This window comes from Netta rufina (assembly GCF_964035555.1).
Source record: "Netta rufina genome assembly, chromosome: 7".
Lineage (NCBI taxonomy): Eukaryota > Metazoa > Chordata > Aves > Anseriformes > Anatidae > Netta > Netta rufina.
Window position 1 is genome coordinate 27,061,842 of NC_140130.1, and position 22,554 is coordinate 27,084,395.

Genomic DNA, 22,554 nt, shown 5'->3' on the forward strand with positions numbered 1-22,554 from the left:
AGCATTGTCTCCTTGGTTAATCATTTATCATCACTACAAACCACTTTGTTGGGAGAGTCCATAATGAACTCTGGTACCTGTGGGGATGATTGCAGGAAAGCAGGGGCCTTATTCTGCATCATGATCAGTTGTTGCCAGCAACAGCTCTTAAAAGGAAAACATACCTGCTGGTGAGTGACCCCATTTGGATGGGAAATGCACCTTTTCTGATGTGCCAGTGAGTTTCCATTGCCAAAAACATTGGTGCAAATCCCAGGAGGGTAAGCCAGGGCTGGCCTGATGAAGTTCCACGTGGGAACCAGCCAGCCCAGCACTCATCTGGTTTCACTCCTGGCAGAGCGAAGCCCAAAGAGAAAACGCAGCATTGTCAGTATCTGGAGAAGGCTGAAACCCTTTGTCACAGCCCAGGATGGTGGGAGGGAGGATGGGTGGCGAAGGAGAAAAAGCCCTGCTGAAGGGACAGGGTTAGCCTGAAATGACTCCTCCTTATGCAATGTGCTCGTCGCAGGAAACAAAGAACAGTGCCCTGGTAGATTTCCCAGCTGTGATCAAAGAAATCTGTAGTAGGTTATGTAAATCACTTACTAAATAGAAAACTGTTTCTGAGAAATCCTGCTAAACCATGCAGCAAGGAACAGAGCTCCCAGGGCACGTTTTGATGTGACAGTTGTAACGCCGGGCTGGTTTGGGTAAGGGACTCGAGGCCCCTTTGTGGGCAGATGCGGTAATGCAGGGGGCTGAGCTCACGCAGAATGACCCACAAAATGCTACGCATCCTGTAGTTTCCTCTGGAGAGGCTGTCTTCAAAGCCTTTTTGATACCAACATGTGTGATTTATCAAAGCTTGGGAACGGGAAGAGTTGTGAGGAGGCAGCACAACTCCTGGGGACAGGAAAGCAGCTTGTTTCAGAGCTCTTTTGCAGCTTAAATCCTTCTGGGACCAGGGAACGTCTAAGTAAAGCAGGTGGCTGGACAGTGGAGGTGAGAGGGAAGGAGAAAAAGAATGAAACCTCTTACTGAGCCATATTTCTTCATGTCAGAAACTTGAAGAGACCGAGAGGAGAAGCCAACACCAGCTTGAGAACCTGGAACGAGAACAAAGATTCCTAAAGAGAAGACTGGAACAGCTACAGGGGTCTCAGGAGATAGAGCGAATACGAATGGACAGCATTGGCTCTACCATTTCCTCTGATCGCTCGGACTCGGAGCGAGGTGGGTGCCACTAGGCTGGCCAGGAACCCCTGGGACTCTGGGAAGAGGGGCAGGAGCCTGACCCATTTCTTGTCTCTCAGCTACCCCCTTCTCTCTGACTTCTGGTATTCAGGCTACTGATCTTGCTCCCACATGTACACGCATACACGTGCACACACGTATATATGAAAAGTTTTGCCTTTTGCATGTTGCCATCGTCATCTCAGGATGGTTTCGGTGGCATTTAAAGTGATCTGTTTTTCTGAAGAGCTCTAAAATTCAAAAGCATCGGTTACACAGAGTAATTTGCAGTGCTCACAAGGTGGTAGATAAATGCTTGATGCTAAAGGTGTGATACTTATTGTCCCTTTTTTGTGTCTCTCAACAACACAAAGGGAACATCTAAGAAAGATATTACTGGGGCTGGAGCAGGTGTTGCAAAGCAACTTCCATGCTCTCCCATGTATTTCCTGTATTTGGGCCCACCATGGCATAACCAAGCAAACAGAGCTAAGCAAACTGACTCTAAAAATTCCAAGAATCATTCTACCACCACCCCCCTTTCTTTTCCAAGCTTCCTGTACTGTTCTTCTCAGTTAAAACTGGATAGAGATGGTCTGAATGGCTAACTGAGTTCATGTAACTTTCTTTTTTGAAACACCTCTGCTGTGGATCCCAGGTGGGCACAGTAGATAGTTTGATAATTACTAACAGACTCAAGCCGTGTAGTTTGGGTTTGAGTCCACAGTCTGGGGAAAAAAAAAAATCCTTTTGGATTTCCTTTTGGAAAATTCCTGCATGCTTGGAAATCAAGATGTCTGACTAGGCAGGGGTAACTTTAAGGGTAACTTCATGCTCTGTTTTTTTTGGTTTTTTTTGTCCTCTGTTTTACCTGTGATTTCTTTTTTTTTTTTTTTTTTTTTTTGTTTGTTTGTTTCCACACTGGGGTGATACCATTCCAAAGAGCAGAGGCAGAATAACAAGTTCAGTGCATGAGATTGCCCACCTCTGCTGAGAGTGTGTTTTGCATTTTGGAGGAGTCAAGCCCCTTTGCAAGGTCCCTGTGAAAAGCTCCAGGCTGGTAGCTAGTCCCTTACAAGCCATGTCCGTAGCCCATCCCACCCCAAGGGAAAACACCGAGAGTCTTCCTGGTAGCTGGCTTGAAGGAAGCAGTCGGGTCTGTGGTGCTAACCTGTGTGTGTTTCTCTCGTTTCCCTTTTTAGAAGAGATTGAAGTGGACGTTGAAAGCACAGAGTTCTCCCATGGAGAAGTGGACAATATCAGCACAACCAGCATCAGTGACATTGATGATCACAGCAGCTTGCAGAGTATTGGGAGTGACGAGGGTTACTCCAGCGCCAGTGTCAAGCTCTCCTTTGCTTCCTAGAACCAAGTGAGATGACAGTGCAGGGCGAAAGATTTCACTGGGGTGATCAAACTGGGTCCTAGATGCCAGTATCCTCTTTCAGAAATGACACATTGACAGCTAGTCCTGCAGAGACCTGTAAATAAAACCTCTGGGGTAAGGGAAGAAACCCACGCGTTCATTTGGTCACGTTACCAATCCCAATTCCTGCTGGCCAACAGTTAGACCAAACCCTAGTCCCATTGAAGTCCGTGATACCCATTTGTTTCTGTGGGACCTGGATCTAGACCTTAGCGATGAAACACTTTGTTTTGAATTTCTTTGTTTGAAAGAGGATACTAGAGACTCATCCCTCTCTTCCTGTCATGAGATCTGAGAAATGTCAGATTTTCTTACACTGCATTCAGGTTGAACAACCTAGTTTAGGCCCTTCTGAAGAGCTTTTGTGGCCCTAAAAGGGCCATGTCCTACAGTTTCTCACAATCCAATGCTGTTGTAATGTAATAGGAAACCTGTGAGGGCATAAGTAGCCTAGAAGCAACAACAGTAATGATAAAGGTCTCGTTCTGTGCCCAGAGAGAGGGGCGGCAAAGAGAGATGTAGAGGAGAGAATACCATTCAGCTCAGCTTTCTGTTGGACATCATTTAACAAGCAAGTACCTCTGACGCGTGGCTAAAGCGAGGGGTACACGCTTGTAATCTACCAGCACATCATGGGCTGTGTCGTGCTGTGAGAGCGCCAGCAGATCTCCCGGTAGATGCGTGCCCACGCGCAGGCACACAGCCAGCTGAGGACAGAAAGAAACCAGCACACACGAGAGGTGACATGCCAGAAAGTCATGCCCAGATACTGAGCCACTATGACCTTTTTATTTGAAGAGATTTTTTGATAAACATTTGTAAATGTGTTGGGAGGGAAAACACCCCAAGTCTGATGCGTCTTTTTAGAGCTTGTCCATATTAAACCTTAGATGTCTTTTATATGAATTTACGCCACGAGAAGATCTCTGTTTTGATGGAGCACTTGACCCAACGAAATGCAAAATGCTTTTTGCCGTGCACACAATGGATGAAGGCTGTGCTAGCTGGAGAAGGCCAAGTTTGGTGAGGGTTCCTTTGGTTTTCTTTTTAGAATCATTCCCTCTGCTGACTTTTGAAGTTCCAGTCCAGTAGTTAACCTAGTTAAGCTCAGCACGTCTCTCACGTTAATGTAATGTTTTGACTGCACGTCCTGTTCCCGAGGGCCTTGCCATCTTACCTGTGCAGGTGCTGTTAAGAGCTATTCTAGCAAATGTTTTCTAATTTTCTCAGAGATGAGCATTCTAACCTGCACTTTGAGGGCTTTGCTGTTTTTTTTTTATTTTTGTCTTTTTAATGGCCAGGATTATTTCGTTTTTTCCAAGTTTTAAAAACCTTGATAGAGTCCTCACCTATGGCATTGTTTGAAACTTTGTATATCCTTAAGTAATTTAACTACCCCTCGTTACTAAGAAAAGAAGAGGAAAAAAAAAAATGCTTTATAAAATTCATAACTTATTGCTGATTTGAATGGGTTGTTAATTTCAGTCCTTTAGACTTTATTTTATTGTTTTAGGTAGGGTTGGGCAAAAAGAAGTAAATAAAGTAAATAAAAAAAAATAAAGACAACCATATTTAGCAGTGCAGTGGAATTGTGTTTAAATGTTAGCATATGGTCCCCATTAAAGTAGCACTTTAACGCCATTAAACATTTCTGTATCTGAAACGAGTTGTGTTCTTCCATCTTGGTCATTCGTGTCCCTTCAGCTGAGCCGTTGTTCTTCTTGTGCGCTCTGATCCCGTGGAGAGAAGATGCTGAGTGGTTCTGCTGTCGAGTTACGCGTTGCGGTGAATCGCCTCTGTTTAAATACTCTGGTGTGTCCCCCGCCCTCCTCCAAAACATGTTGTCCCTTGTAAGGGGCACAACACCCGTGCTTGAGTAGAGAAATAAGCTTTCTGTGGCTGTGATGAACTATTGCTGGGTTTGTGTGGTTTTCTTTTTTTTTTTTTCTTTTTTTTTTTTATTAATTTGTTCATGAAGTCTGGGTCAGGTTGCTGTTAAGTGTTTTCACTTGTGTGTATGTAATGCAGCACATCTGTTCTCCTGCCGTCAGGGAGGGGACCTGGCAGGAACAGGAGCTTGTCGCAGGCTGAATTGAGCTCCAGGTTAATTAATAGGGCCTGAGGGTTTTGGGATAAGAACATCCTGCTTGCTTTTATGTTTGGGATCCACGTTATCTGCAGATGACAGGAGACTGGGACAGTCTTCTGAGTGCTGAAGAGAGGAAAACTTTAGCTCGAACAAGGCCTGGCTTATTTAATCATTATTGCTTTATCTGAAAGTGTCTTTATAATAATAACTGCTAAAGACGAAAGTTTGGTTGCTTTGGTGCTGGAGGGCTCACTTTGGCAGGTCGTAGCAGATTTCAGCTGGTGTTTGGATAGTTCTTGATGAAAACATTTCTCTGGCTTCCTGAGGTTGTTTTTCCTGCATTAGTGCTGCACTGTAGGCTTTCTGGCCTTTTGTGTGTGCTTGCACCCCACACGGTCTGTAATGCTCATCGTGTTCATGTGCTGCTCTGGGCTGTTACACCAAATGTTCGAGGTGACGGATGGGCTCAGAGAAGTCGCTATCAATTACTTTTAGATGATAGCACAGGCTGGTTATGCTGGATATTAGTTAGGTGATTGTAATAGTTCCTTCTGCTCAAAAATGTATGAATCTCCTGAATTGTCCCCATTGTGGCAAGCCAAAATAGCCCAGTGTCCCTGCTCTGCTTTAAGATCATGTCAGCTTTCAAAGTGTCCCCAGCTTTCTAGTAGCAGCTCTGAAATCCTGTAAAGGAGTAAGTATCCACAGGTACAGACCCAAACCCTCGAGGGGCAGGTCTGTCATCCTTTGGAAGCCCGCCCATTGCTTAACTCTGAGAGAACATCCAGAATAACTCGTGTTCTTACCACACAGTACTGTGGGCATGGCATCACGTTTCCATGTCATCTCTGCAAAATTGAGTGAGATTCTTTCTCTGGTTTTCTTCATGCATGCTGTTGTTTGTGTGGTCTGTTTATGTTTGTGTTAAAACAGAAGCACTAAACCCGTTTAATTTTACAGGAATACGCTGCCTCTCCCTACAAAAGAGAGTCAGATGTGCTTCCTTCAGGCAGCGTGCCCACGCAGCGCACACGTGCACACACACACACACGTTCTGGCAAGTCCTTCCCCTGCAAATTACATCTCTGATGGGTTCTTTTGCTACAGACAAACCCATTAAAAAGACCATCCAGCATTTCCCTCCTTGTGACACAGGCGTATTACAGGATGTCACCTCATGTCTGCACGCGAGGTGGAGATGGCCATCGGGCTGCATTTGTCACGGTTACCCCACGGCAAGTTGTCACTTGAAGGTCGTTTCGCTGTCCCTTCCATTAGAGGCATGTCACTGACAGGAGGTGGTCGCAAATCTGGCTGTCTCCAGAAATCCGCGGGTCAGTGGAAGTGGGGTTAACTGCACATACGGATCATTTTCCAGGTTTTGTCGTCGTGTTTTCGTTTGTTTTGGTTCCTGATGTCTGGTACTGGACTGTGAGCTCCAGCTTCTCTGCTCTTTGTTCGCTTCTACACACTGCTCCCTGTTTGCAGGCTGTGTTTTTGTGCTGCTCTGTTGAAATAGATGAAATATTTGGAAATTTGGCTGCAGTGGAGGTGGGATCCATCTTGTGCACTAAAAGGAGAATCTTATTTTCCCCATGACTATAAGCTTTTGTTGTTACATCTTTTCTGGCACCAGCTCTGTGTCATTGGAAAGCGAAATTTAGGGAACTCCCTGGAAGATGGTGATTAAAAAATACGGCTTTATTCTGAGTTTAGGGAGGTGGGTAATAATAATAAAGAAAAAAAAAAAGTCCATAAATATCAGGATAAAGTCTGATTTTTTTTTTTTCCTGGGGCTTTGTCTTGTGGGTAGAGTGATAAATGGTGTGCTCTGACAGAGTGACCGAAACCCCTCTGTGTCTGAGATAAATTCCCTGACTTGTCCTGTGGGCCCTGGGGGAAGAGGAGCGCATCTCTCTTCCTCTCTGTTCAGCAGCCTGTGCAAAATACCTCAGCAATGAATGCTGTTGAAATAAGTGATGTGCTGTCAGCTCTGCTTGGAGTTGGCCAGCAGAGCCGAGTGATGGGTGGAAGGACAGACACAGGGCCGGATGGCGGCTGACCTCATACATGGTGTTTTCCTTTGGAAATACGTGTCCCAGAAGGGCCTGCAGATGGTACGTACTGCTCATTTCTTTCCTCCTGAGAAGAGGACTGGTGTGTGTGTGAGGCAGAGAGAGGAATATGGAGGCTGTGGGTATCGGTGCTGTGGCTGTGCCACACAGGATTCAGGGCTCCTGCCTGTGGTGGTGCTGTGGGCCACCACAGCTGAGGCGTTACCTGAAGGGAGGGACTTTTTGGGGTCCTTTGAAAAAGGCCAAGGAATTATGGGCAGCCCCTGTGAGGTGTGTGCTGCTGTGGGTAATATTTTTATTTATTTTAACACCATCCTACCCCATTGGAAGAAGTTGTCTCGTTGGTAGCACACGCGTGAGGCCCAGAGCCTGGGCTGCCGGGGGAAGGGGCAGCGGCTGTCCTGTGCTCTGCATCGGGGGGTGGGCAGAGCTGGGGTCTTGTAGAGCCTTGTGTGTGCCCCCTGGGTGCTGTGGGGTTGTGTGTGTGCCTCTGGTGGGAAGGGAAGAGAAGGAAAGGAGCAGGGAGGCTGGCAGCTGAGCTCAGCAGGAGCCATTTTGTGAACGCCGGCCCTCTGCAGAGGGGGCTCTGTGAACTTTGCCTCTTGGGATCGTCCACGAAGTAATTAGGCCAGATGCAAATCCAAATCCATGCTTCTGCTTAAGGGGGCTCCACGCCAGCTCCACGGGACCGTGTTAGATAGCAGAACGTTTCTGCACGCGGCCTGTTTCTCCCAAACATCTGCTGCTCGGGGCGAGCTGCTTCATGTGGCCTTTAACGCGTCCTTCACCATCTTGGTTCTGTGTCCTCATCCGTAAAATGAGGATTACGCTCTGCTGTGCTGCAGCCGTGCAGCGAGGCCGCACCATAACGTGGCATTTAAAGGAGGCAAGGAGCAGGGCACGGGATTTATGTCAGCTCTGAGCTGGGTGAGGGCAGGCGGCTGCCTTGCCGCCTTTCAGGGGAGCGCGGGGTGGTGAGGCCGGGAAGTGTGTGCACATGCTGGAAGTGTGTTAGCTGAGTGTGTTAGCGGAGAGGAATGATGAGTAAATGGCAATAATGCTAATCCCGCCTCCAGGCGTGTTCCCAGTTTGTTTTTGCGTTAAGGTTCTCTGGGGTGTCTCATGGTCTGGATCTGACTGGGTATGGGTCCGGAGGACACTGGCATTTCCTATTTCCTTCCAGCTAGCAATAACTCCTGTGTGCCTCCTCCACAAGGTGATAATTACAGGGATGGCTTGAGAGAAGACAGGTTTAGTGTTCATCTGCTCTTCCCCCCCGTGATGCCTACTGAAGGAAATGTTCATGAGCCAGAATGCCACCCCATGCATGTGCTGTCAGTTATGGGCCAGATTGGCCCCTTAATGTCCCATCGGGTTCATGAACGTTGCAGCAGGGCTGGGTTTCAGAAAGGATTAGCTTTGATTGTGAGGGGTGTTACAGCAAAGCGGTGTAAACCATCAAAGCAATTTAATATTTTTATGGTGTTTTTAAGTGTGGTTGCTGGTCAGAACATACAGACTCAGTGCATTCCTTGACTTGGGCTACCGGCTAACTAGCTAGTGCTTGGTGTGGCTAAGGTTAGGAAGGTCTTTCCATTTAACCCCTTCTCAAAAATATTTTTGAGAAGAGGTTAAATAATGAATAATGAATTGTTTCGGATCTCCTCCTGGGAGGCTTGGTGAGGAAACGTAAAAGCTTTCTGCTTTTTGGGAGCAGTGGACACCTCTACAAAACACAACTTGTTGCCTTAGGGAATACCTGTGCTCTGCGGGAACTCACATCACCTTTCAATCTAGGTGACTTTCCATTTCCAGGCACTTTCCATTCCCATCAGCACTGATCACGGGAAAGCTTTGCACTTCTGTACAGACTGAGGAACCATAGAGCAAGGTGAGTTTAGCTTAGAGTAATTCCTTCACATGAGGAAGTTGCCCTTTTGTGTAGCTGTGCCTCCACTGAAATGTCAGAACCTCTGGAGTCAAGATGAAGGTGTTTAATGGGGTCATGTGTTAGTAGGTAGCTAGCTTGGGTATAGGGCCTGGATGTTCACCAGAGTTGTGATGCAAACTGCCCTCCTTTTTGCCATGTGATGTAAATGAGGCGATGGGATAAAGCTTGCACCAACACTGTAATGTAAACAGCACCACCAGCCCAGCTGAGGTAGTGATGCTTCTGTGGGGCCTGACCCCAGAGCATTTCAGTCACCCTGTGCTCAGTGTTGTAAGACACCAATGGTGGCTGGTCCACGAAGTACTGCCAATACGCCAGCTCAGGCTAGTAGAGAAAAGTTAAGGGGAATTATAGAAGTTTACCCTATCTTTTTTGCCTTCTAAACACCTCCAGCATTGAATTGCAGTTGCTGAAGACCTTTGTATTTCCAAATCTTTTGGAGGCCAGACAGCTTCAGAACTAAGTGAAACAGCAGCCTCGGTGGATTTCCGTGACCATGAGCCTTGCATTGGTCAGTATAAATCTTCTCTTACCTCTTTATGCTTAATGGCTCAAGTTACTGATTAAAAATCAGTAATATATCTTTAAAAATGTAACTGTGATGGCAACATCCACAGCATTTAAAATTGCTACTCTTCAGATTGTTCTAAATGCTTCCAGTGACTTAGGAGTCTCAGATTTGTGCTAATTTCCCCAGTAGATCACAATTTGTACAAACTCAGGACTGTGCTAGATAAACCATTTTCTGTAGCAATTTGCTTTTAAGAGGAGACATGCATCCTGTAGTGCTCTTCTTGGCCATTAAAGGAACGAATCTGTATTCTGACAAAAGAAGTATTTTTCCAAAATGGCTCTAGCTTAGCATTTTTGCATTTTGCTTTTATGCTTAACACTATCTCTTCTTCCTTTTGGTATTTTTGAAGTAGTGTCTGCTGTGTGGTAGGAGTTGCTATCACTGAGGTAGATACTTAATCTGCTGAGAGGCCCAGAAGTCAAAAACCACTTCAGCTTTTGCAAGGAACTTCTGTTGTTGTTTTGGCAGTTACTGGTGATGCTTTAAAAAAAAAAATAATTCAAGCTACATTATTGACAGGTTTTGAAAGCCAGATTATGCAGTTAGTGGTGCTGTGCTACAGAATGAGGGAGCAGCCATTTCATCGATCACCACGAGGAATGGCTGTAGCCAAGATACCAGTTTTAGGGTTTGGTTTGGTTTAAACAAGTGATCTTAAAGCTATTCTTTCAGCTGTAGGTTGTATCACAAGCTGTTTCAGATAAGGCACTTAAGACAGAGAAAAGCATATGTAGCAAAGGTTTCTTTAAGCAGTATTTCTTCACAGTGCCCAACAGAACTACAGCTAAGTTGAACAGGCAGCTCATGCTGTAAGAGGTCACTGAATTACTCATGGTGGTGCTTTTTTCTACATCGGGCCAGAACAACCATGTTTCTGCTCATTTGGGCTGGGAAAGGATCAGCAAAAACCAAGCCCATAAGCCTAAGTTCAGTTTGGGCTGGGCTCGCACAGTAAGGGAGGGCCACAGCATTCTGGTGACTTGCTGTAACCTCAGGTTTGTTTCAGAACTAGTGAACAGTCCAGTGATAGACTAGTTGTTATACTTACTGCATCAAAAGATGAGCAAGCCAAAGTATGTTATTATATGGTCTAAGTCTTTCCCTAAAACTGTTCTTAAAATAGAAAACCGATCAGATAGAGTTAAGGGAAGGCTGATGTGGCTTTCTGAGAAACCCAGCTCTATCTATTTTAGTGCTTTTTTTGTTGTAACCTTACAAAGATGCTCATTTTGCATAGAGAAAGTGATACAGAATCCCTGTCAAAGCCATCTGTAAAAGGTAACAGGTGACTTTCCTCAAGTAGCTGTCAGCATGGCAGAACTATCACCGCTGTCATTGCAGAGACATAGATATAGGTTGTAGGCTGCAGTAAAAACTCCCTCTCTAAAAAGCTGAGGGGTCTTCTCTCAAAGTATTTTACTCTTAGTTTTCTTTTGCCTAGAAAAACTCTTACTCCCCCCCACACACGCTAGCAGTGAAGATGAGGAACTGAATGTGTACTGACAGCGACATACTCGAGTCACTTTTGAGTATCATATTCAGTATATCCCATTTTTTCCATCCCTATGTAACATCAGCAGCTTCTGTACTTGCCTCCATCCTGCTCATTTGCTGTGCCCATGCCACACTTACGTACGTCCACTTTGTCAAATATATCCAGCAGATTTTAAACACTTTATTTAATAAAAGTTAAACATACAAAACTGAAATTAACACACTTTGTATTCATAAAAATCACCTTCTCCCATTATAGGGAAAACTTTTTTCTATGTATGGATTCTAAACTACCAGTTGTAGAGTTTAGCTTGAGTTGTGACTCAGGTAACTGATGGACAGTTCCACCAATCAGTGCATCAACAATTGCTGACGTGACCTGATCTAGGTAACAAATTACAAAATGAGCTACATTAACATAATATACAGGGAAATAATGGTCAGGGTTAATGGACAAGACACACCCTTTAATTAATTAATGGGGAAACGGCTGATGTACTCTTGTCCATTAACTCAGCCCTAGATTTTACAAAAATAATATCTACATTGTATACAGGGCTACCCATTAACTTCTTTAACCACATTACGGATTCAGAGATGGCACCACTACCGTAAGTGAGAGACAAATAACAGAGGAAAGCAAATCACATAAGATACAAAAAAAAAAAAAAGCAAGAGCTTTTACACGTGGTTTCCTGAATAAAATTGAAGGGGCTCAGCAGCACTGTAATACAGCTGAAGTTACAATGAACACTAGGGCCAGTCAGTTATTTACGGACAGAAACTTGAGACTAACCTTCACTCACTCACAACTACGAGGGATCTAGGCACTCATACCTGCTATGCTTCAGTTCTACTCTTCTAGATGGAGGCAGCCCAGACACAAGGTGTTGCTGTGTGTTCAAGGTCTGTGACCATCGAACCTTTTAGTTTCTAAGAACTACGGGAGGGGAGGTGATGATTCATTTCCAAAGCACAACCATCTAGAGTTCTCTCACCGCTAATCCCTGGGGCACGCTTTAAGTACAGTTCCATTCTTGAAACTGCAGTCTAAACACCTTTTCCTATAGTTTTCTGGTTACGTTTCAGTAACTTCCTGTTACAATTTGATGAGTATTTAAAAAAAAAAAAAAATCTCCTCTACTTAACTTTCAGTACAGGAAATTTAGGCTGGAATTAAAGTCAGATTTATTGTTTCTAGCACATGAATAGTACTCAGTAATAAAGAATGTATCGGCCCTGTTCTGCCCTCAGTCACAGCTGTACAAATCGATCCTCACTGGATTTGTAAGGGAGCAATTCAGACCTTCCTTAGCAATTCCATGCGACTTAAAAGCTACGATGGAGCCTGGCTCTCTCTACAGCGCTGCAGCAGCTCTGTAATGCTGGGCTTGTCACTGAGCCCAGCAGACAGCACTGTGACTACAGAAATGAGGGAGGCTGTTACGGTGCCATTTTTATACCACCACTTTTCTGAAGGACAGGAAAAAAAAGAAAAGAAAACTTTACCACCACTACGAATGGAGGATTCTGGAGATCAAGCTTCCAGAGAACTACTGCTTTCTGTGTAACAGGTTGCAGCAGCGCATGAAAGCATTTACCTGCAGAATGTGTTTTAATGCAGCTACAAAAGGTCAATGATTAGGGGAAATCAAATCAATAGTTGGAAATTTAAGGCTCGTATCAGCTGAAGCCAAAGTGATGGTGACAAAATGGACTACTTTCTATGTGCCAACAAATAATTTACTTTTAGAAAAATATAATGGTAAAAAGATAAGTGTAAAGCCCTGCAGAGATGAAGTTCCACCTTTTTCCCCTGTTACTGAGGCATCAAATGCCTGACATTATATTTAGAGGTATCTTGATACTGTGTCATAGGTTTGTCTGCAATTCCACATGTTCCAACTCCAACCTTGCCGGTTACGCTCTCTGGAGAAGCAAAAATACTCCTCTTCACCTGCAAACAAAACAGAAAACACCCTTTCTGAATAATGTCTGACTTGCTTCTAAAAATGCAGAAATATTACCATTTGAAGTCTTTCAGAATCCTCAACTCCTTACTCTACAGGCAAGCATGCTTTCAAAAAGGTTGGCTCATCTGTGGCACATTGTAAGCAGATGAGACAACAGCTGGGAGCTTCCTGGCTGGCGTGTACTGGACGTGATTTTTGCACTTTGTTGGCCTAGGTCAAACCAACAACGAATACAAGTCACCGTCCTCACCAGATAATCTGTGTTAATTGCTCACAAGGGAGACTGAAGCACGATGTCCAGCTCTTCCTGGTCCAGCAATGATAAAAACTAAGCAAAGCTTTAAGATGTTAACTTTTTTTGCAGCATGCTTACTAGCCCATGGCAGTTACTTAGTGCTGTGCCTGGCACATCATAAAGACAAGAAGAAGTCGGGCTTGGTGGTTTAGACAGGCCTCAGAAGCTTAACTCCAACAAATGGTGCCTTGCAACTGAGGGTGGTTACCCAGTTCTCCAAGTGCAAAACCAGGCTTTGAAAAGGCTTTGAAAGTATATAAAATACTGAACTGCACACTTGGAAATGCCACAGGTGAAGTTACCTTTAAAAAACACTGCCGCCTCTCCCCCCAGTTATGCACAGAATTCTATAGCCTGTTACTATTCGCATACAGACAAAGTGTGAACAAACCTGGCCTTTTTTGTTTTTAGAATATGCTCTGTTGTTGAACTGTTGCCACTTGACTTTCTGGTCCTCTCGTTCCTGTTCAAGTTCTTTAATTCTCTGAGCTTTTTTCAAAGCTTTTTTCTTTTTATACTCGCGTTGCTGGGCTATCATCTCTTTTCTGGAAGAAAGGGAAAAAATACATACTATGTTTGTGCCTTTTGCTTGGGACTTATAGAGTATCCTGTAAGAAACTACAACCTCTGTAAGAGAGGCACATAAACAATTTTTCAGTAAGTAAATGACGTAAACAATGTACATATTCTCTACTTCATAGGGGGAGGGAGGAGATATTTTTTTTAATCAATCTTTCCATGCTTAAGCATTGCATTGCTCCTTTGTGTATTTTGGATAAATTTGTATTTATAATTAAAGCTCCTTTCCCCAGTGATGGGGTCAACACAGCTATCCCAGCACAGGGATAGGGGCAGGAGCACAAGTCCTTTGTACTGGTAAGTGCACTCAGTTGTGTGCCATGTTATACATCTGAGAGCAGCCTGTTGTGGAGCTGGGCTGAAAACTGCAGGCTCTCTGCTGGCAACCAAAACGTACCACCTTTTTTTCGTCTACCACTTAGATACTTGGTATCTTGCAATAAATAGCATGATCTGAGCACAACATGTTATCTTACCAGGATACATAACACACAATACAAGCCACAAGCATCTGGCAAACATTATATGCCAGACTCATTTACAATCCTTCATCACAAATATGTGAAGATACCAAACACAAAAATTCTACAAGATTCTATTTCATCAGCCAATTTTCTTAGCTGTGAGGGTGAAAAAAAAAAAAAAAATAGCTTCCAGACCTGTGCCTGTATTACTTACTTGGACATAGGTTTGTTGCCACTGTCCTCTTTTGCTTTTCTTCCCTCTTCCACAGGCTTGAGGTTGAACAGCGGTGTAACTTCAGCATTGCCATATCCAGCAAAAGTGACTGCAGCTGTTCCATTCTCCTCATCTATTTCTTCAATCTCAGCTTCATAACACCTGTAAAGATATCATGGCTGTAAGCATGTGAGTAAAGGTTTAATACTCAGCCCTTCAACACCTACACTGTCAGCCAGCTAATGGCATTAAGTAAAAAACTTGCAAATATCAGCCTTCCTTCTCAGGGACAATACCCAAATCAAACCGAGGGATCACCTTCTTAAGGTCAAAAGGACACAAGTACAAGGACTGGGCTCGGTTGTATTTGACCTTTGGCAGGGAGAAGCAATGGTCTCACAGTTAGCAAGACTAATGATTAATGTGTGGGCAATCTAATCAGAAATTCTGATTTTGTTTCTAGTTGTTTCTAGTGGCAGGTCATGGGACTGAAAAAAGCCCCAGTAAGATCCAGCACCCATAGAACCCAGCTTTCAGGGAATTCAGTGGGAAGTTTCAGGAACTGTCAGCTCATGGCAGCAAAGGTTTGGTTCTGGTCTCCTCCATATAAAAAAGAATTAAAAAAACAAACTCAGGCATTCAAAACTATTTCCTCTTCAATATTTACAAGTTTTCTTAATTGAAATTGCAGTTTTGAAATTTTAACAGAAATCAGTCCATTTTGAATTTATGCACATGAACTGTATTAGTTGATCAAATTGACCTCACGGTGGGAAAGAGGAGAGAAAGCGTGACGCGTTCCCAAGAACATTAAAACAATTTGAGTCTGGATTCAGAGCAAAAGGATACTTCTACGTATAATTCTGTATAATTTTAGTGGGCCAACTCCTTAAGCTGAGCTAAGTGTTAGTACCTTGCATACAGGGAAACCCAAACTGCAAACTGACAGTCATACAAATGACGTCCAATACTGGCATGCAGAGCTGCCCAAACACCTGCCACTTCAGTGGACGCTCCAGCACATTCTTCCCTGAGCTCTGATCCTCTAACCCAGTATCAGAGCAAGAAGAGTGCCCCAGTGGTGACCAAACACACACAGTGTAACTTAGTTTTTAAAATTCTTAAAGTAAAGGCATTTTAATTATTAAAAAAAAATCTGTGACAGAAGAACTGTTAATCGTTAGGTTTGTTTCCTACCTGATGTATTAACAGTTACAACAAAATGTGTGGTTAATACAAACATTAAAAAAAAAAAAAGAAAAACACATTCCTAATTATAGAATATTTATTTTAAAAATTAAGGAGTCAGAATGAACTAAATTGGTTCCCAGAACTTCAAAGGCTAATGCAGTGGAGACTACATTCCAAAGGTCAATTAATACATTACATAGCCAGTTATTTCATAGTCAAAAAATATTTCCAGTTAAAAATTAATTTCCCATTATTGACATAAATTGAGATACAAGCATTTTTCTTGATAGTGATCAATTATTATGATAATATTAATATAATATTATTTAATATAACTTTTATGAAATGCTGCCCTAAGATTAATCCATGGAAGTCTGCCATTTATTACCTTAACAAATGGTAATTTACCAAAGGTGCTCTACTTTTACAAGGTTAGTGACAAACAGGGCATTTCTAGAAAATGACCCCACAGCTCTTTTCTTTATACATAATATACTGACCTTTAATAAGGGGAGTATGACGATAGCTAATATTGTATTTCCTTCCTAGTTTCTTTTTGCTTTTTAGTCGCCCTAGGGCAGTACAAGCTGAATGAAAGTCTCTTACCATTGAACTATTTCACGTAATGGTTAGAGAAGTTTTCTACACTTACTGTCCATCTTCACTCCATATTGCCATACATCTGTCCCCAACCTTCCAGGAGTGGCTGGGCAGAGCAGAAGCAGAACTGTCAGAACTTGCAAGAGTTTCTGAAGGTTGTGTCGAAAGGAGATCTTTGGTTAATTCTATGACTTCCTATAAAAGAAAAAAATAAGACACCGAATAATATCTTAAAATTCTTACCATGATTTTTTTACCCCAAGCTTGCAGCTCTGTTTTTCTGAAGTTACTGAGATAAACTCATAGCTGATGTAGTGGAACAAGGAGGGGTGCTTTTTTTAAAAAAAAAAAAAAAATAATTTAACTAAATTCACTTATTGCCAATGTAGATAAGAAGATCCATGGTCCTCCCTGTTAAGTTCCCCATGCCTTCCACAAAATTTCCAAAAAGTTGCCCTTTCTATTTTTATAGGATTTATTTCTAGGGGAATTGCGTATCCATAGGCATAAAGACACAGCTAGACAGCCTCAAGGCGAAGTAAAATTAAGACAAATCAGTGGTGTGGCTCTTTGTACAGGTGGCTGCATGGGATGTTGGTTACTGCCCAAAAAGCACACGAGTGGCAGAGCAAGTAATCAGCAGGACAGTGCTCTAAGACAGTCAGAAAGTCAGGTATGTAATGCTTCTATTCTCTATCTAGCCAGCAGTTACTTCCATCTCTTCTGTGCAGAGACTCGCTATTTTATAGGAAGTAACCTATAAACAGACAACTGCTGCAAGTATAATGCAACATCTTTAAGTTTGAATGAACTGAAAAGTGCTTCCTCAAATACCTGCATTGTCTAAACTAACATGCTCAGTGCCAGTGTCTTCCAAGACTGCCACTCAGTAAAGCCCTCTCTTTTCTAGAAAGCATTCAGCTGCATTCTTAGGAAATTGATTTCCTTAAGTAACTTTAATTTAAACATTCACTTTTCTGCAAATCCATGACCTCAAGATTTCAGGCCAGGACTTCCCCTGCTAATCCAGGGAGGCAAATAACAAGAGAAACATGCTTTTAAGTATTTAACAAATTTCTCCATTTCCTTTAAATATTATTCATTCACAGACAGGAGCATGCGACCCTCCTCAACTTCCTGCCCATATTAGGTTCTTATTCACCAAGATCAGTACCACTGATTTTGTCTAGAATTAAAAATAAAAGACTTAGGAGCCGGCACCTAAAACATTCAAACTTTTTGTGTAACACCAGGCAACTCTGAAGTTCACAAAAAAAAAATAACCTTCAGTTCTTAAGAGTATCTCAGTATGAGCCACTGTCACCCTCCTAATTAGCAGGAAATATTTAATTTAAAGGAGTTACAGACAAACAACATTCAACTGAGGCTCTGTAAAGCCTGAACGTTCCTCACAGCTTCACATCCCGCTGCAGCTGTGGGCTTAAAAAGACCAGCTCAGGTAATAAACAAGAAAACCAAAAAGCTTTCATTCGATATCCACAAACACAGTGCTAAGCACACAAGATAGAGCTATCTCGTGAGTTGCAATGCAATTTCTAACACAGTCTCTAAGGGAACAGTTTATTCAAAGAAAGTTTCCTGACAGCAGAGACTCCTGCAGCAGCTTATCAAGTAGAACAACTGAGCTGAACAACAGGGCTTGCTGCCATGGCCCCGTGACACAAAGTGTGACCTGCAGGAACACTAGTTAAGAGCTTCTCAGGATTTCTCCTCACCACCTGGTCTCTAAAACCCAGAGAGATCTTGATACTCTAGCACGCAACACCCTGTGGATGCCGTCCCTAACTGCAGGGGATGACAGCTGCCGTCAATTCCTCTGCATGCAAAGGGTGAAGTGTGGCCCTTGGCTGCATGGACAGCGCCCTAAGAAGTGCTTCAGTGAAACAAAAGGTAAAAAGCTAAGTTTCCTGCAATATTTGTTTTAATTTTGTTACTCAGGAATAAGCAAAGTATACAAAACACAGTAGCACATCCCTATTTATGATGTGAAAAGATGTTTCAATTACATAGTAACATTTTTGTTGAACAAAAAAAGGCTACTTAGGTTGAATGCCTTAGTGCCCTGACTATTTCTACAATTGTTTCGGTGATATATTAGGGCTGCAAAACATTGTCTGTCATTGGCAAGGTGGAACATATGGATAGCAAACCTTTTGGGGATGAAAGCGTAAACATCTTCCCCATTCTGTGCAGAAAGCTTGTACAAAAAAGGTTGCAAGTATTCCTTTCACATCAACGATCTCTGCACATCAAAGCCAAGGTCGTGTTGGTATCAGAAATATCGTCCCATAAGGGTTTTGCTGCGCATTTTAAAAATATAAAAATATACACATGCTTTTAACAGCGTACAACGAAGGACATTACAATGATCTATAAAGTGTCCTGCGGGCACAAAGCCTTCACAATTTAAAAGGAACTCTAAAGGTCGCCGATTTGAGGCACTCCTTGTGTTCTGGTTGAAGTTTTGTTTTATTGCTGTTATTTCCATCAGGAATAGCAGTTACTGAATTTCACACTGCACAGTTGTATGTATTTTAAAATTTGAGAGCTAGAGCAATGCACAACAGAAACGAGGCAGCATCTTGCACTCTCGTGTGAGTTTTCAGTGGTACTGCTGCTCACTCACATGCCAACATCTCTTTAGATACCCAAGAATTTAAAGACCACTTATCAGTTTAACATTCTGTGGTGGTTTTCCTGTCACTGAACAGCAGCCTAAGGACCAGAAATGTTTTTGACCTCTCTGGAATGCAGTATGGGCAAACATTTAAAAAACTACAGGGAGCAAATTAAGGGCGTTTTTTTCCCTTTCACAATGGGTCCTTAGATGTATAAGAAAAACTGAAATACTCTAAAATTTGCATCACTGCAAATGCAGGTAACGAAGGAACAGATTCTGGATTGATGATTTGAAAACTCCAAGCTAAGTGGAAAGGCAGCAGGTTGAGCCCACCCATTAGGATTCAGCATAGTAAAAGTGACAAGAAGTAACGGTGCCCTTTAACAAATGCATAATTTCATCTAAGGAATTATATGCCTCTCAAGCTGAGGTTTTTCCATTTCTTTAATTTACTGTTACTATATAATTTACTATTATATACCACCCCCACAAAAAAGTGAGTAGTTATGTTTAATCTTTCTGATATTTTTTTTTTAAAAAAGCAAACAAAGCTAGCAGTGACAGCGCTGGTATACCTTTCACCCTTCCCTAGCTGGGGTTTCCAGCAAAAAAAAAAAGTTTGCCATGTAAAACCCTGAGTGTTTTTGGGCAACGTGCAGCACAGACTGTAACTAGGTCAAACTTTGTTGGTGCTCTCCCCCCACCTAACGCTACAATTACGTGATGTTATGGGTAAAACGAAGCAGCGAAGCGACGGGGAACGCATTTTATCCGTGGCACCGCCCCCCGCCGAGCCAGCCGGTGCCGCCGCCCTCACCTGCAAGTCCTTCTTCAGCTTCAGCAGGTCCTCGTTCTCCGCGTTCCCCGACAGCGCGGCCTCCACCTGCTGCAGCTGCGCCTTGTAGCTGGCCAGCTGCTTGGCCAGGTCCTCCGACATCTGCGGGGCAGGGGCCCAACGGGGGAGGAACAAACGTTAGCGGCAGGGCCCGGCCGCGAACCACTGGGGGCCGCTCCCGGCCCCAGCACCCCCGAGGCCTCCCCGCGAGGCCGAGGCCCAGGCCCAGGCCCAGGCCCTACCCCCCCCCCCTCACCTCACCTCGCCGTGCCGGGGGGGCCGAGGCCGCCGCCGCCGCCTCCGCGTCCGAGTGCCGGGCCGGAACCGGAAGCGGAAGTGGAACCGCGCGGAGAACGGAGCTCGCGGGAGCTCCCCCGCCAATCACGTGCGGGCGCTGCGCGGCGCTGATTGGCGGAGCGCGCCCGGAGGGTTAGGTCACGTGGCGGGGGAGGGTGAGCGGTGCCGCGCGAGGGAAGGAGAAGGAAGGGGAGGGGCGGGGGGTGCGCAGGTGGTGGGGGTGCGCATGCGCAGAGCGGCGGCCGCCATTTCGGGGCCGCCATGGTTGCTGCGTGTGGGGCTGTGGCGTGCTCCGCGTCCCCCTGTTTGTCCCTAATAAACGCTGCTTTGTTCTGATTGTGTGTGTGCAGTGGTTATTGGCGTGAATCTTGGTGCTGTATAGTCTGAGGAGTGACCCCCTGGTGTTAGGGGCTGGGGAACGGGTCCTGTGGGGAGGGGCTGGGGGTGTTTGGTGTGGGGCAGGGGGGGCTCAGGGCAGAGCTCGCTGCCCTGACGGGGGGGGGGGGGGGGGGGCTGGGGTCGGCCCCTGCTCACAGGTAGCCGGTGATAGGAGCAGAGGGAATGGCCTCGAGTGGTGCCAGGGGAGGTTCAGGTTGGAAATGAGGCAGTTTCTGCTCAGAAAGAGCAGCCAGGCACTGGGATGGGTTGCCCAGGGAGGCGGGGGGTCACCGTCCCTGGGGGTGCACAGCGAAAGGCTGGATGTGGTGCTTGGGGTCATGGCCAGGCGATCCTGAAGGGCTTCTCCAACCCTAATGGTTCTGTGTTTGGTCCTACGCCAAGGGAGGGAAGGGGAAAGGAAAAATTAGCAGACCGCTCAAGCCCAGAGCAGGAAGAAAAAAGGCAGAAATGTGATGTGACCGATGTGATGTCGAGCCCATGAGCCACTCAAATTAAGCAGGTGCCCAAAGTGTTTTTAATATCACCAGGATTGGTGTCTCCAGCAAACATCCTGTCCCACGCGGCAGGCAGCGTGCAGTGCTTCGCAGGAAGATGACTTACTTGGGCTCCGTTTGGGTTTGTTTATGTACAAGGGGGAAATGCATCTACTGTACTCTGAAGTGCCTAATTTATGTCCTCAGAGGATATCCTTGTGGAGGGTAAACCAGGCTTCTGGCTAGTCTTGGCATAAGGTTTGATAATTGAAATACAGAAGTTACTGGACACTGTTCACAGGCTGATTGATGGGACCACGTTTACAAGCAGCAACAAAGATACTAACTAGCACCTTTTCAGTATTTTTATTAACCTGGAAATAGATATAAAAGCATTTTCTGATACAACTTTGTGAGCAAATCAGTGACTGTTGAAAACAAACCTGCAAATTTGTTCATTCAAAGCAATCTTAATGACTGTGAGCACAGCTGTGAGTTAAAATGCACATTGTTGCACTTAACACTAGCTTTGCCTCCTGGAACAAGAAGTCCAGTGTGTATCTGTGGAAATGAAGTGACAGAGAAGGACTGAGAAGGCGTGTGGGTGTACAGATCCCTCCAAAGGCAATGTTGTAGCAAAGGAAGAAAATGTTTGTGCTCGCCTGAGCAAAAGTAAGGAGATTATTTTAATTTTATAGGTTTTGTTGAAAATTAATACTGCAATAATATATATGGTTCTAGAGTCTGGAGTTCTGTGCGATCTGCAGACTTCTAAAAGGGTCCATCAAGTTGCTGAGCGGCTAGAGAAAATGCCTTTCTCTCAGTGAAAGGCTGAAATACCCAACCTGTTTATCTGCTAAAGGAAAATTGGGAATGACTTGATTTCAACAAGTAAATAATCTGAAGGGAAAACAATATGGAGTACTTGAAATGTAAAAGCATAGAGAAGTCCAGTTGACTGAAAGCTAACGGTGCACTGAAGAATTTTAGAAAATTCAATAAATGAAGATGAATAACATTTTTGGAAATGACTACAAAGGCAAAGAAGACGCGATTTATTTTTTTTTCTCTTGGTTTCTTCAAATCAGGGTAAGGCCTTTTTAGAAGGCATTTCTTCACATGATATCATTCAAGTGCATGCTACTACGTATAGTAAAACACTCTTGAAACCACTTATCTTTAACTCCTATAAATTGGAAATTCTCATTAACTGCAACCTTAAAAATGTATTTATCTTCTTTTTTTTTTTTTTTTTTCTATGCTTGACAAAACATCTTTTATACTACATTGAGGAGAAACAATCTAAGCCGGACCTCTTGCTACTTAAAATGATGCTATCCAATTGTTAAGATTTGTTGGTTCTGTGTATGTGAGGAGATCAAAGCAAGTTCAGGTATGGTTCTGCCATATCTGGATGTTTCTAACTTCAGCCAGTATTTGCATCTTATACGTGGGCAGTGGAGGAGCTACCAGGAGGGCTCTCTGTCTTCATAATCCCTTTTTATGAGCTGTGTATTCATTGTCATTTGGTATTGCAGGGTATTCACAGAACTGAGCAATATTAATTTACAGAGTGCAGTTGTACCACAGTTAGATTGTTATTACAAAGCAACTGATGCTCTTACAAGAAGGAATTTGAGCATTGCGTCTTATCATCTATGATGCGTAGAACTTCCATGCAGTTTATTGCCAAATTAAGACAAGTGAACTTAAGATCATCCTTCAGCACAAACGCCATCCAATTTGTTTCCCTAACTTCGTAAGAGGAAGAA

At 43.9% G+C, this 22,554-nt stretch overlaps 2 protein-coding genes across 3 annotated transcripts in view; one reads left to right on the forward strand and one right to left on the reverse strand.

Moving 5' to 3' along the window:
• The window catches only part of MXI1 (MAX interactor 1, dimerization protein), a 41,821-nt gene extending 37,520 nt beyond the window's left edge, over positions 1–4,301 (forward strand). For both annotated transcript variants that reach the window (XM_084290366.1, XM_084290367.1), the window contains exons 5-6: positions 1,041–1,212; positions 2,415–4,301. In XM_084290366.1, coding sequence (XP_084146492.1) covers positions 1,041–1,212; positions 2,415–2,578 — 336 coding nt within the window. In that variant the 3' untranslated portion in view covers positions 2,579–4,301. The remainder of the gene's footprint in view (positions 1–1,040; positions 1,213–2,414) is intronic.
• A 6,681-nt stretch (positions 4,302–10,982) lies between these two features.
• SMNDC1 (survival motor neuron domain containing 1) lies at positions 10,983–19,957 on the reverse strand. Its single transcript, XM_084290609.1, has 6 exons — positions 19,875–19,957; positions 19,596–19,715; positions 16,190–16,332; positions 14,347–14,508; positions 13,481–13,634; positions 10,983–12,778 (listed from the first exon to the last, which is right to left on the reverse strand). Exons 2-6 carry the CDS (start codon positions 19,713–19,715, stop codon positions 12,641–12,643), a joined length of 717 nt encoding a protein of 238 aa, XP_084146735.1. The 5' UTR covers positions 19,875–19,957; the 3' UTR covers positions 10,983–12,640.
• Positions 19,958–22,554: the final 2,597 nt, after the last annotated feature.

Bases quoted from the DNA above. Each gene is read 5' to 3' on its own strand.
- SMNDC1 (XM_084290609.1), bottom strand. From the start codon at position 19,715: ATGTCGGAGGACCTGGCCAAGCAGCTGGCCAGCTACAAGGCGCAGCTG. The intron at 13,635-14,346 runs GTAAGTAATACA...CCTTTCTTCCAG, and splicing joins GGCAACAAACCTATGTCCAA to AAAAGAGATGATAGCCCAGC. The intron at 12,779-13,480 runs GTTTGTTCACAC...TTTTGTTTGCAG, and splicing joins CTAAAAACAAAAAAGGCCAG to GTGAAGAGGAGTATTTTTGC.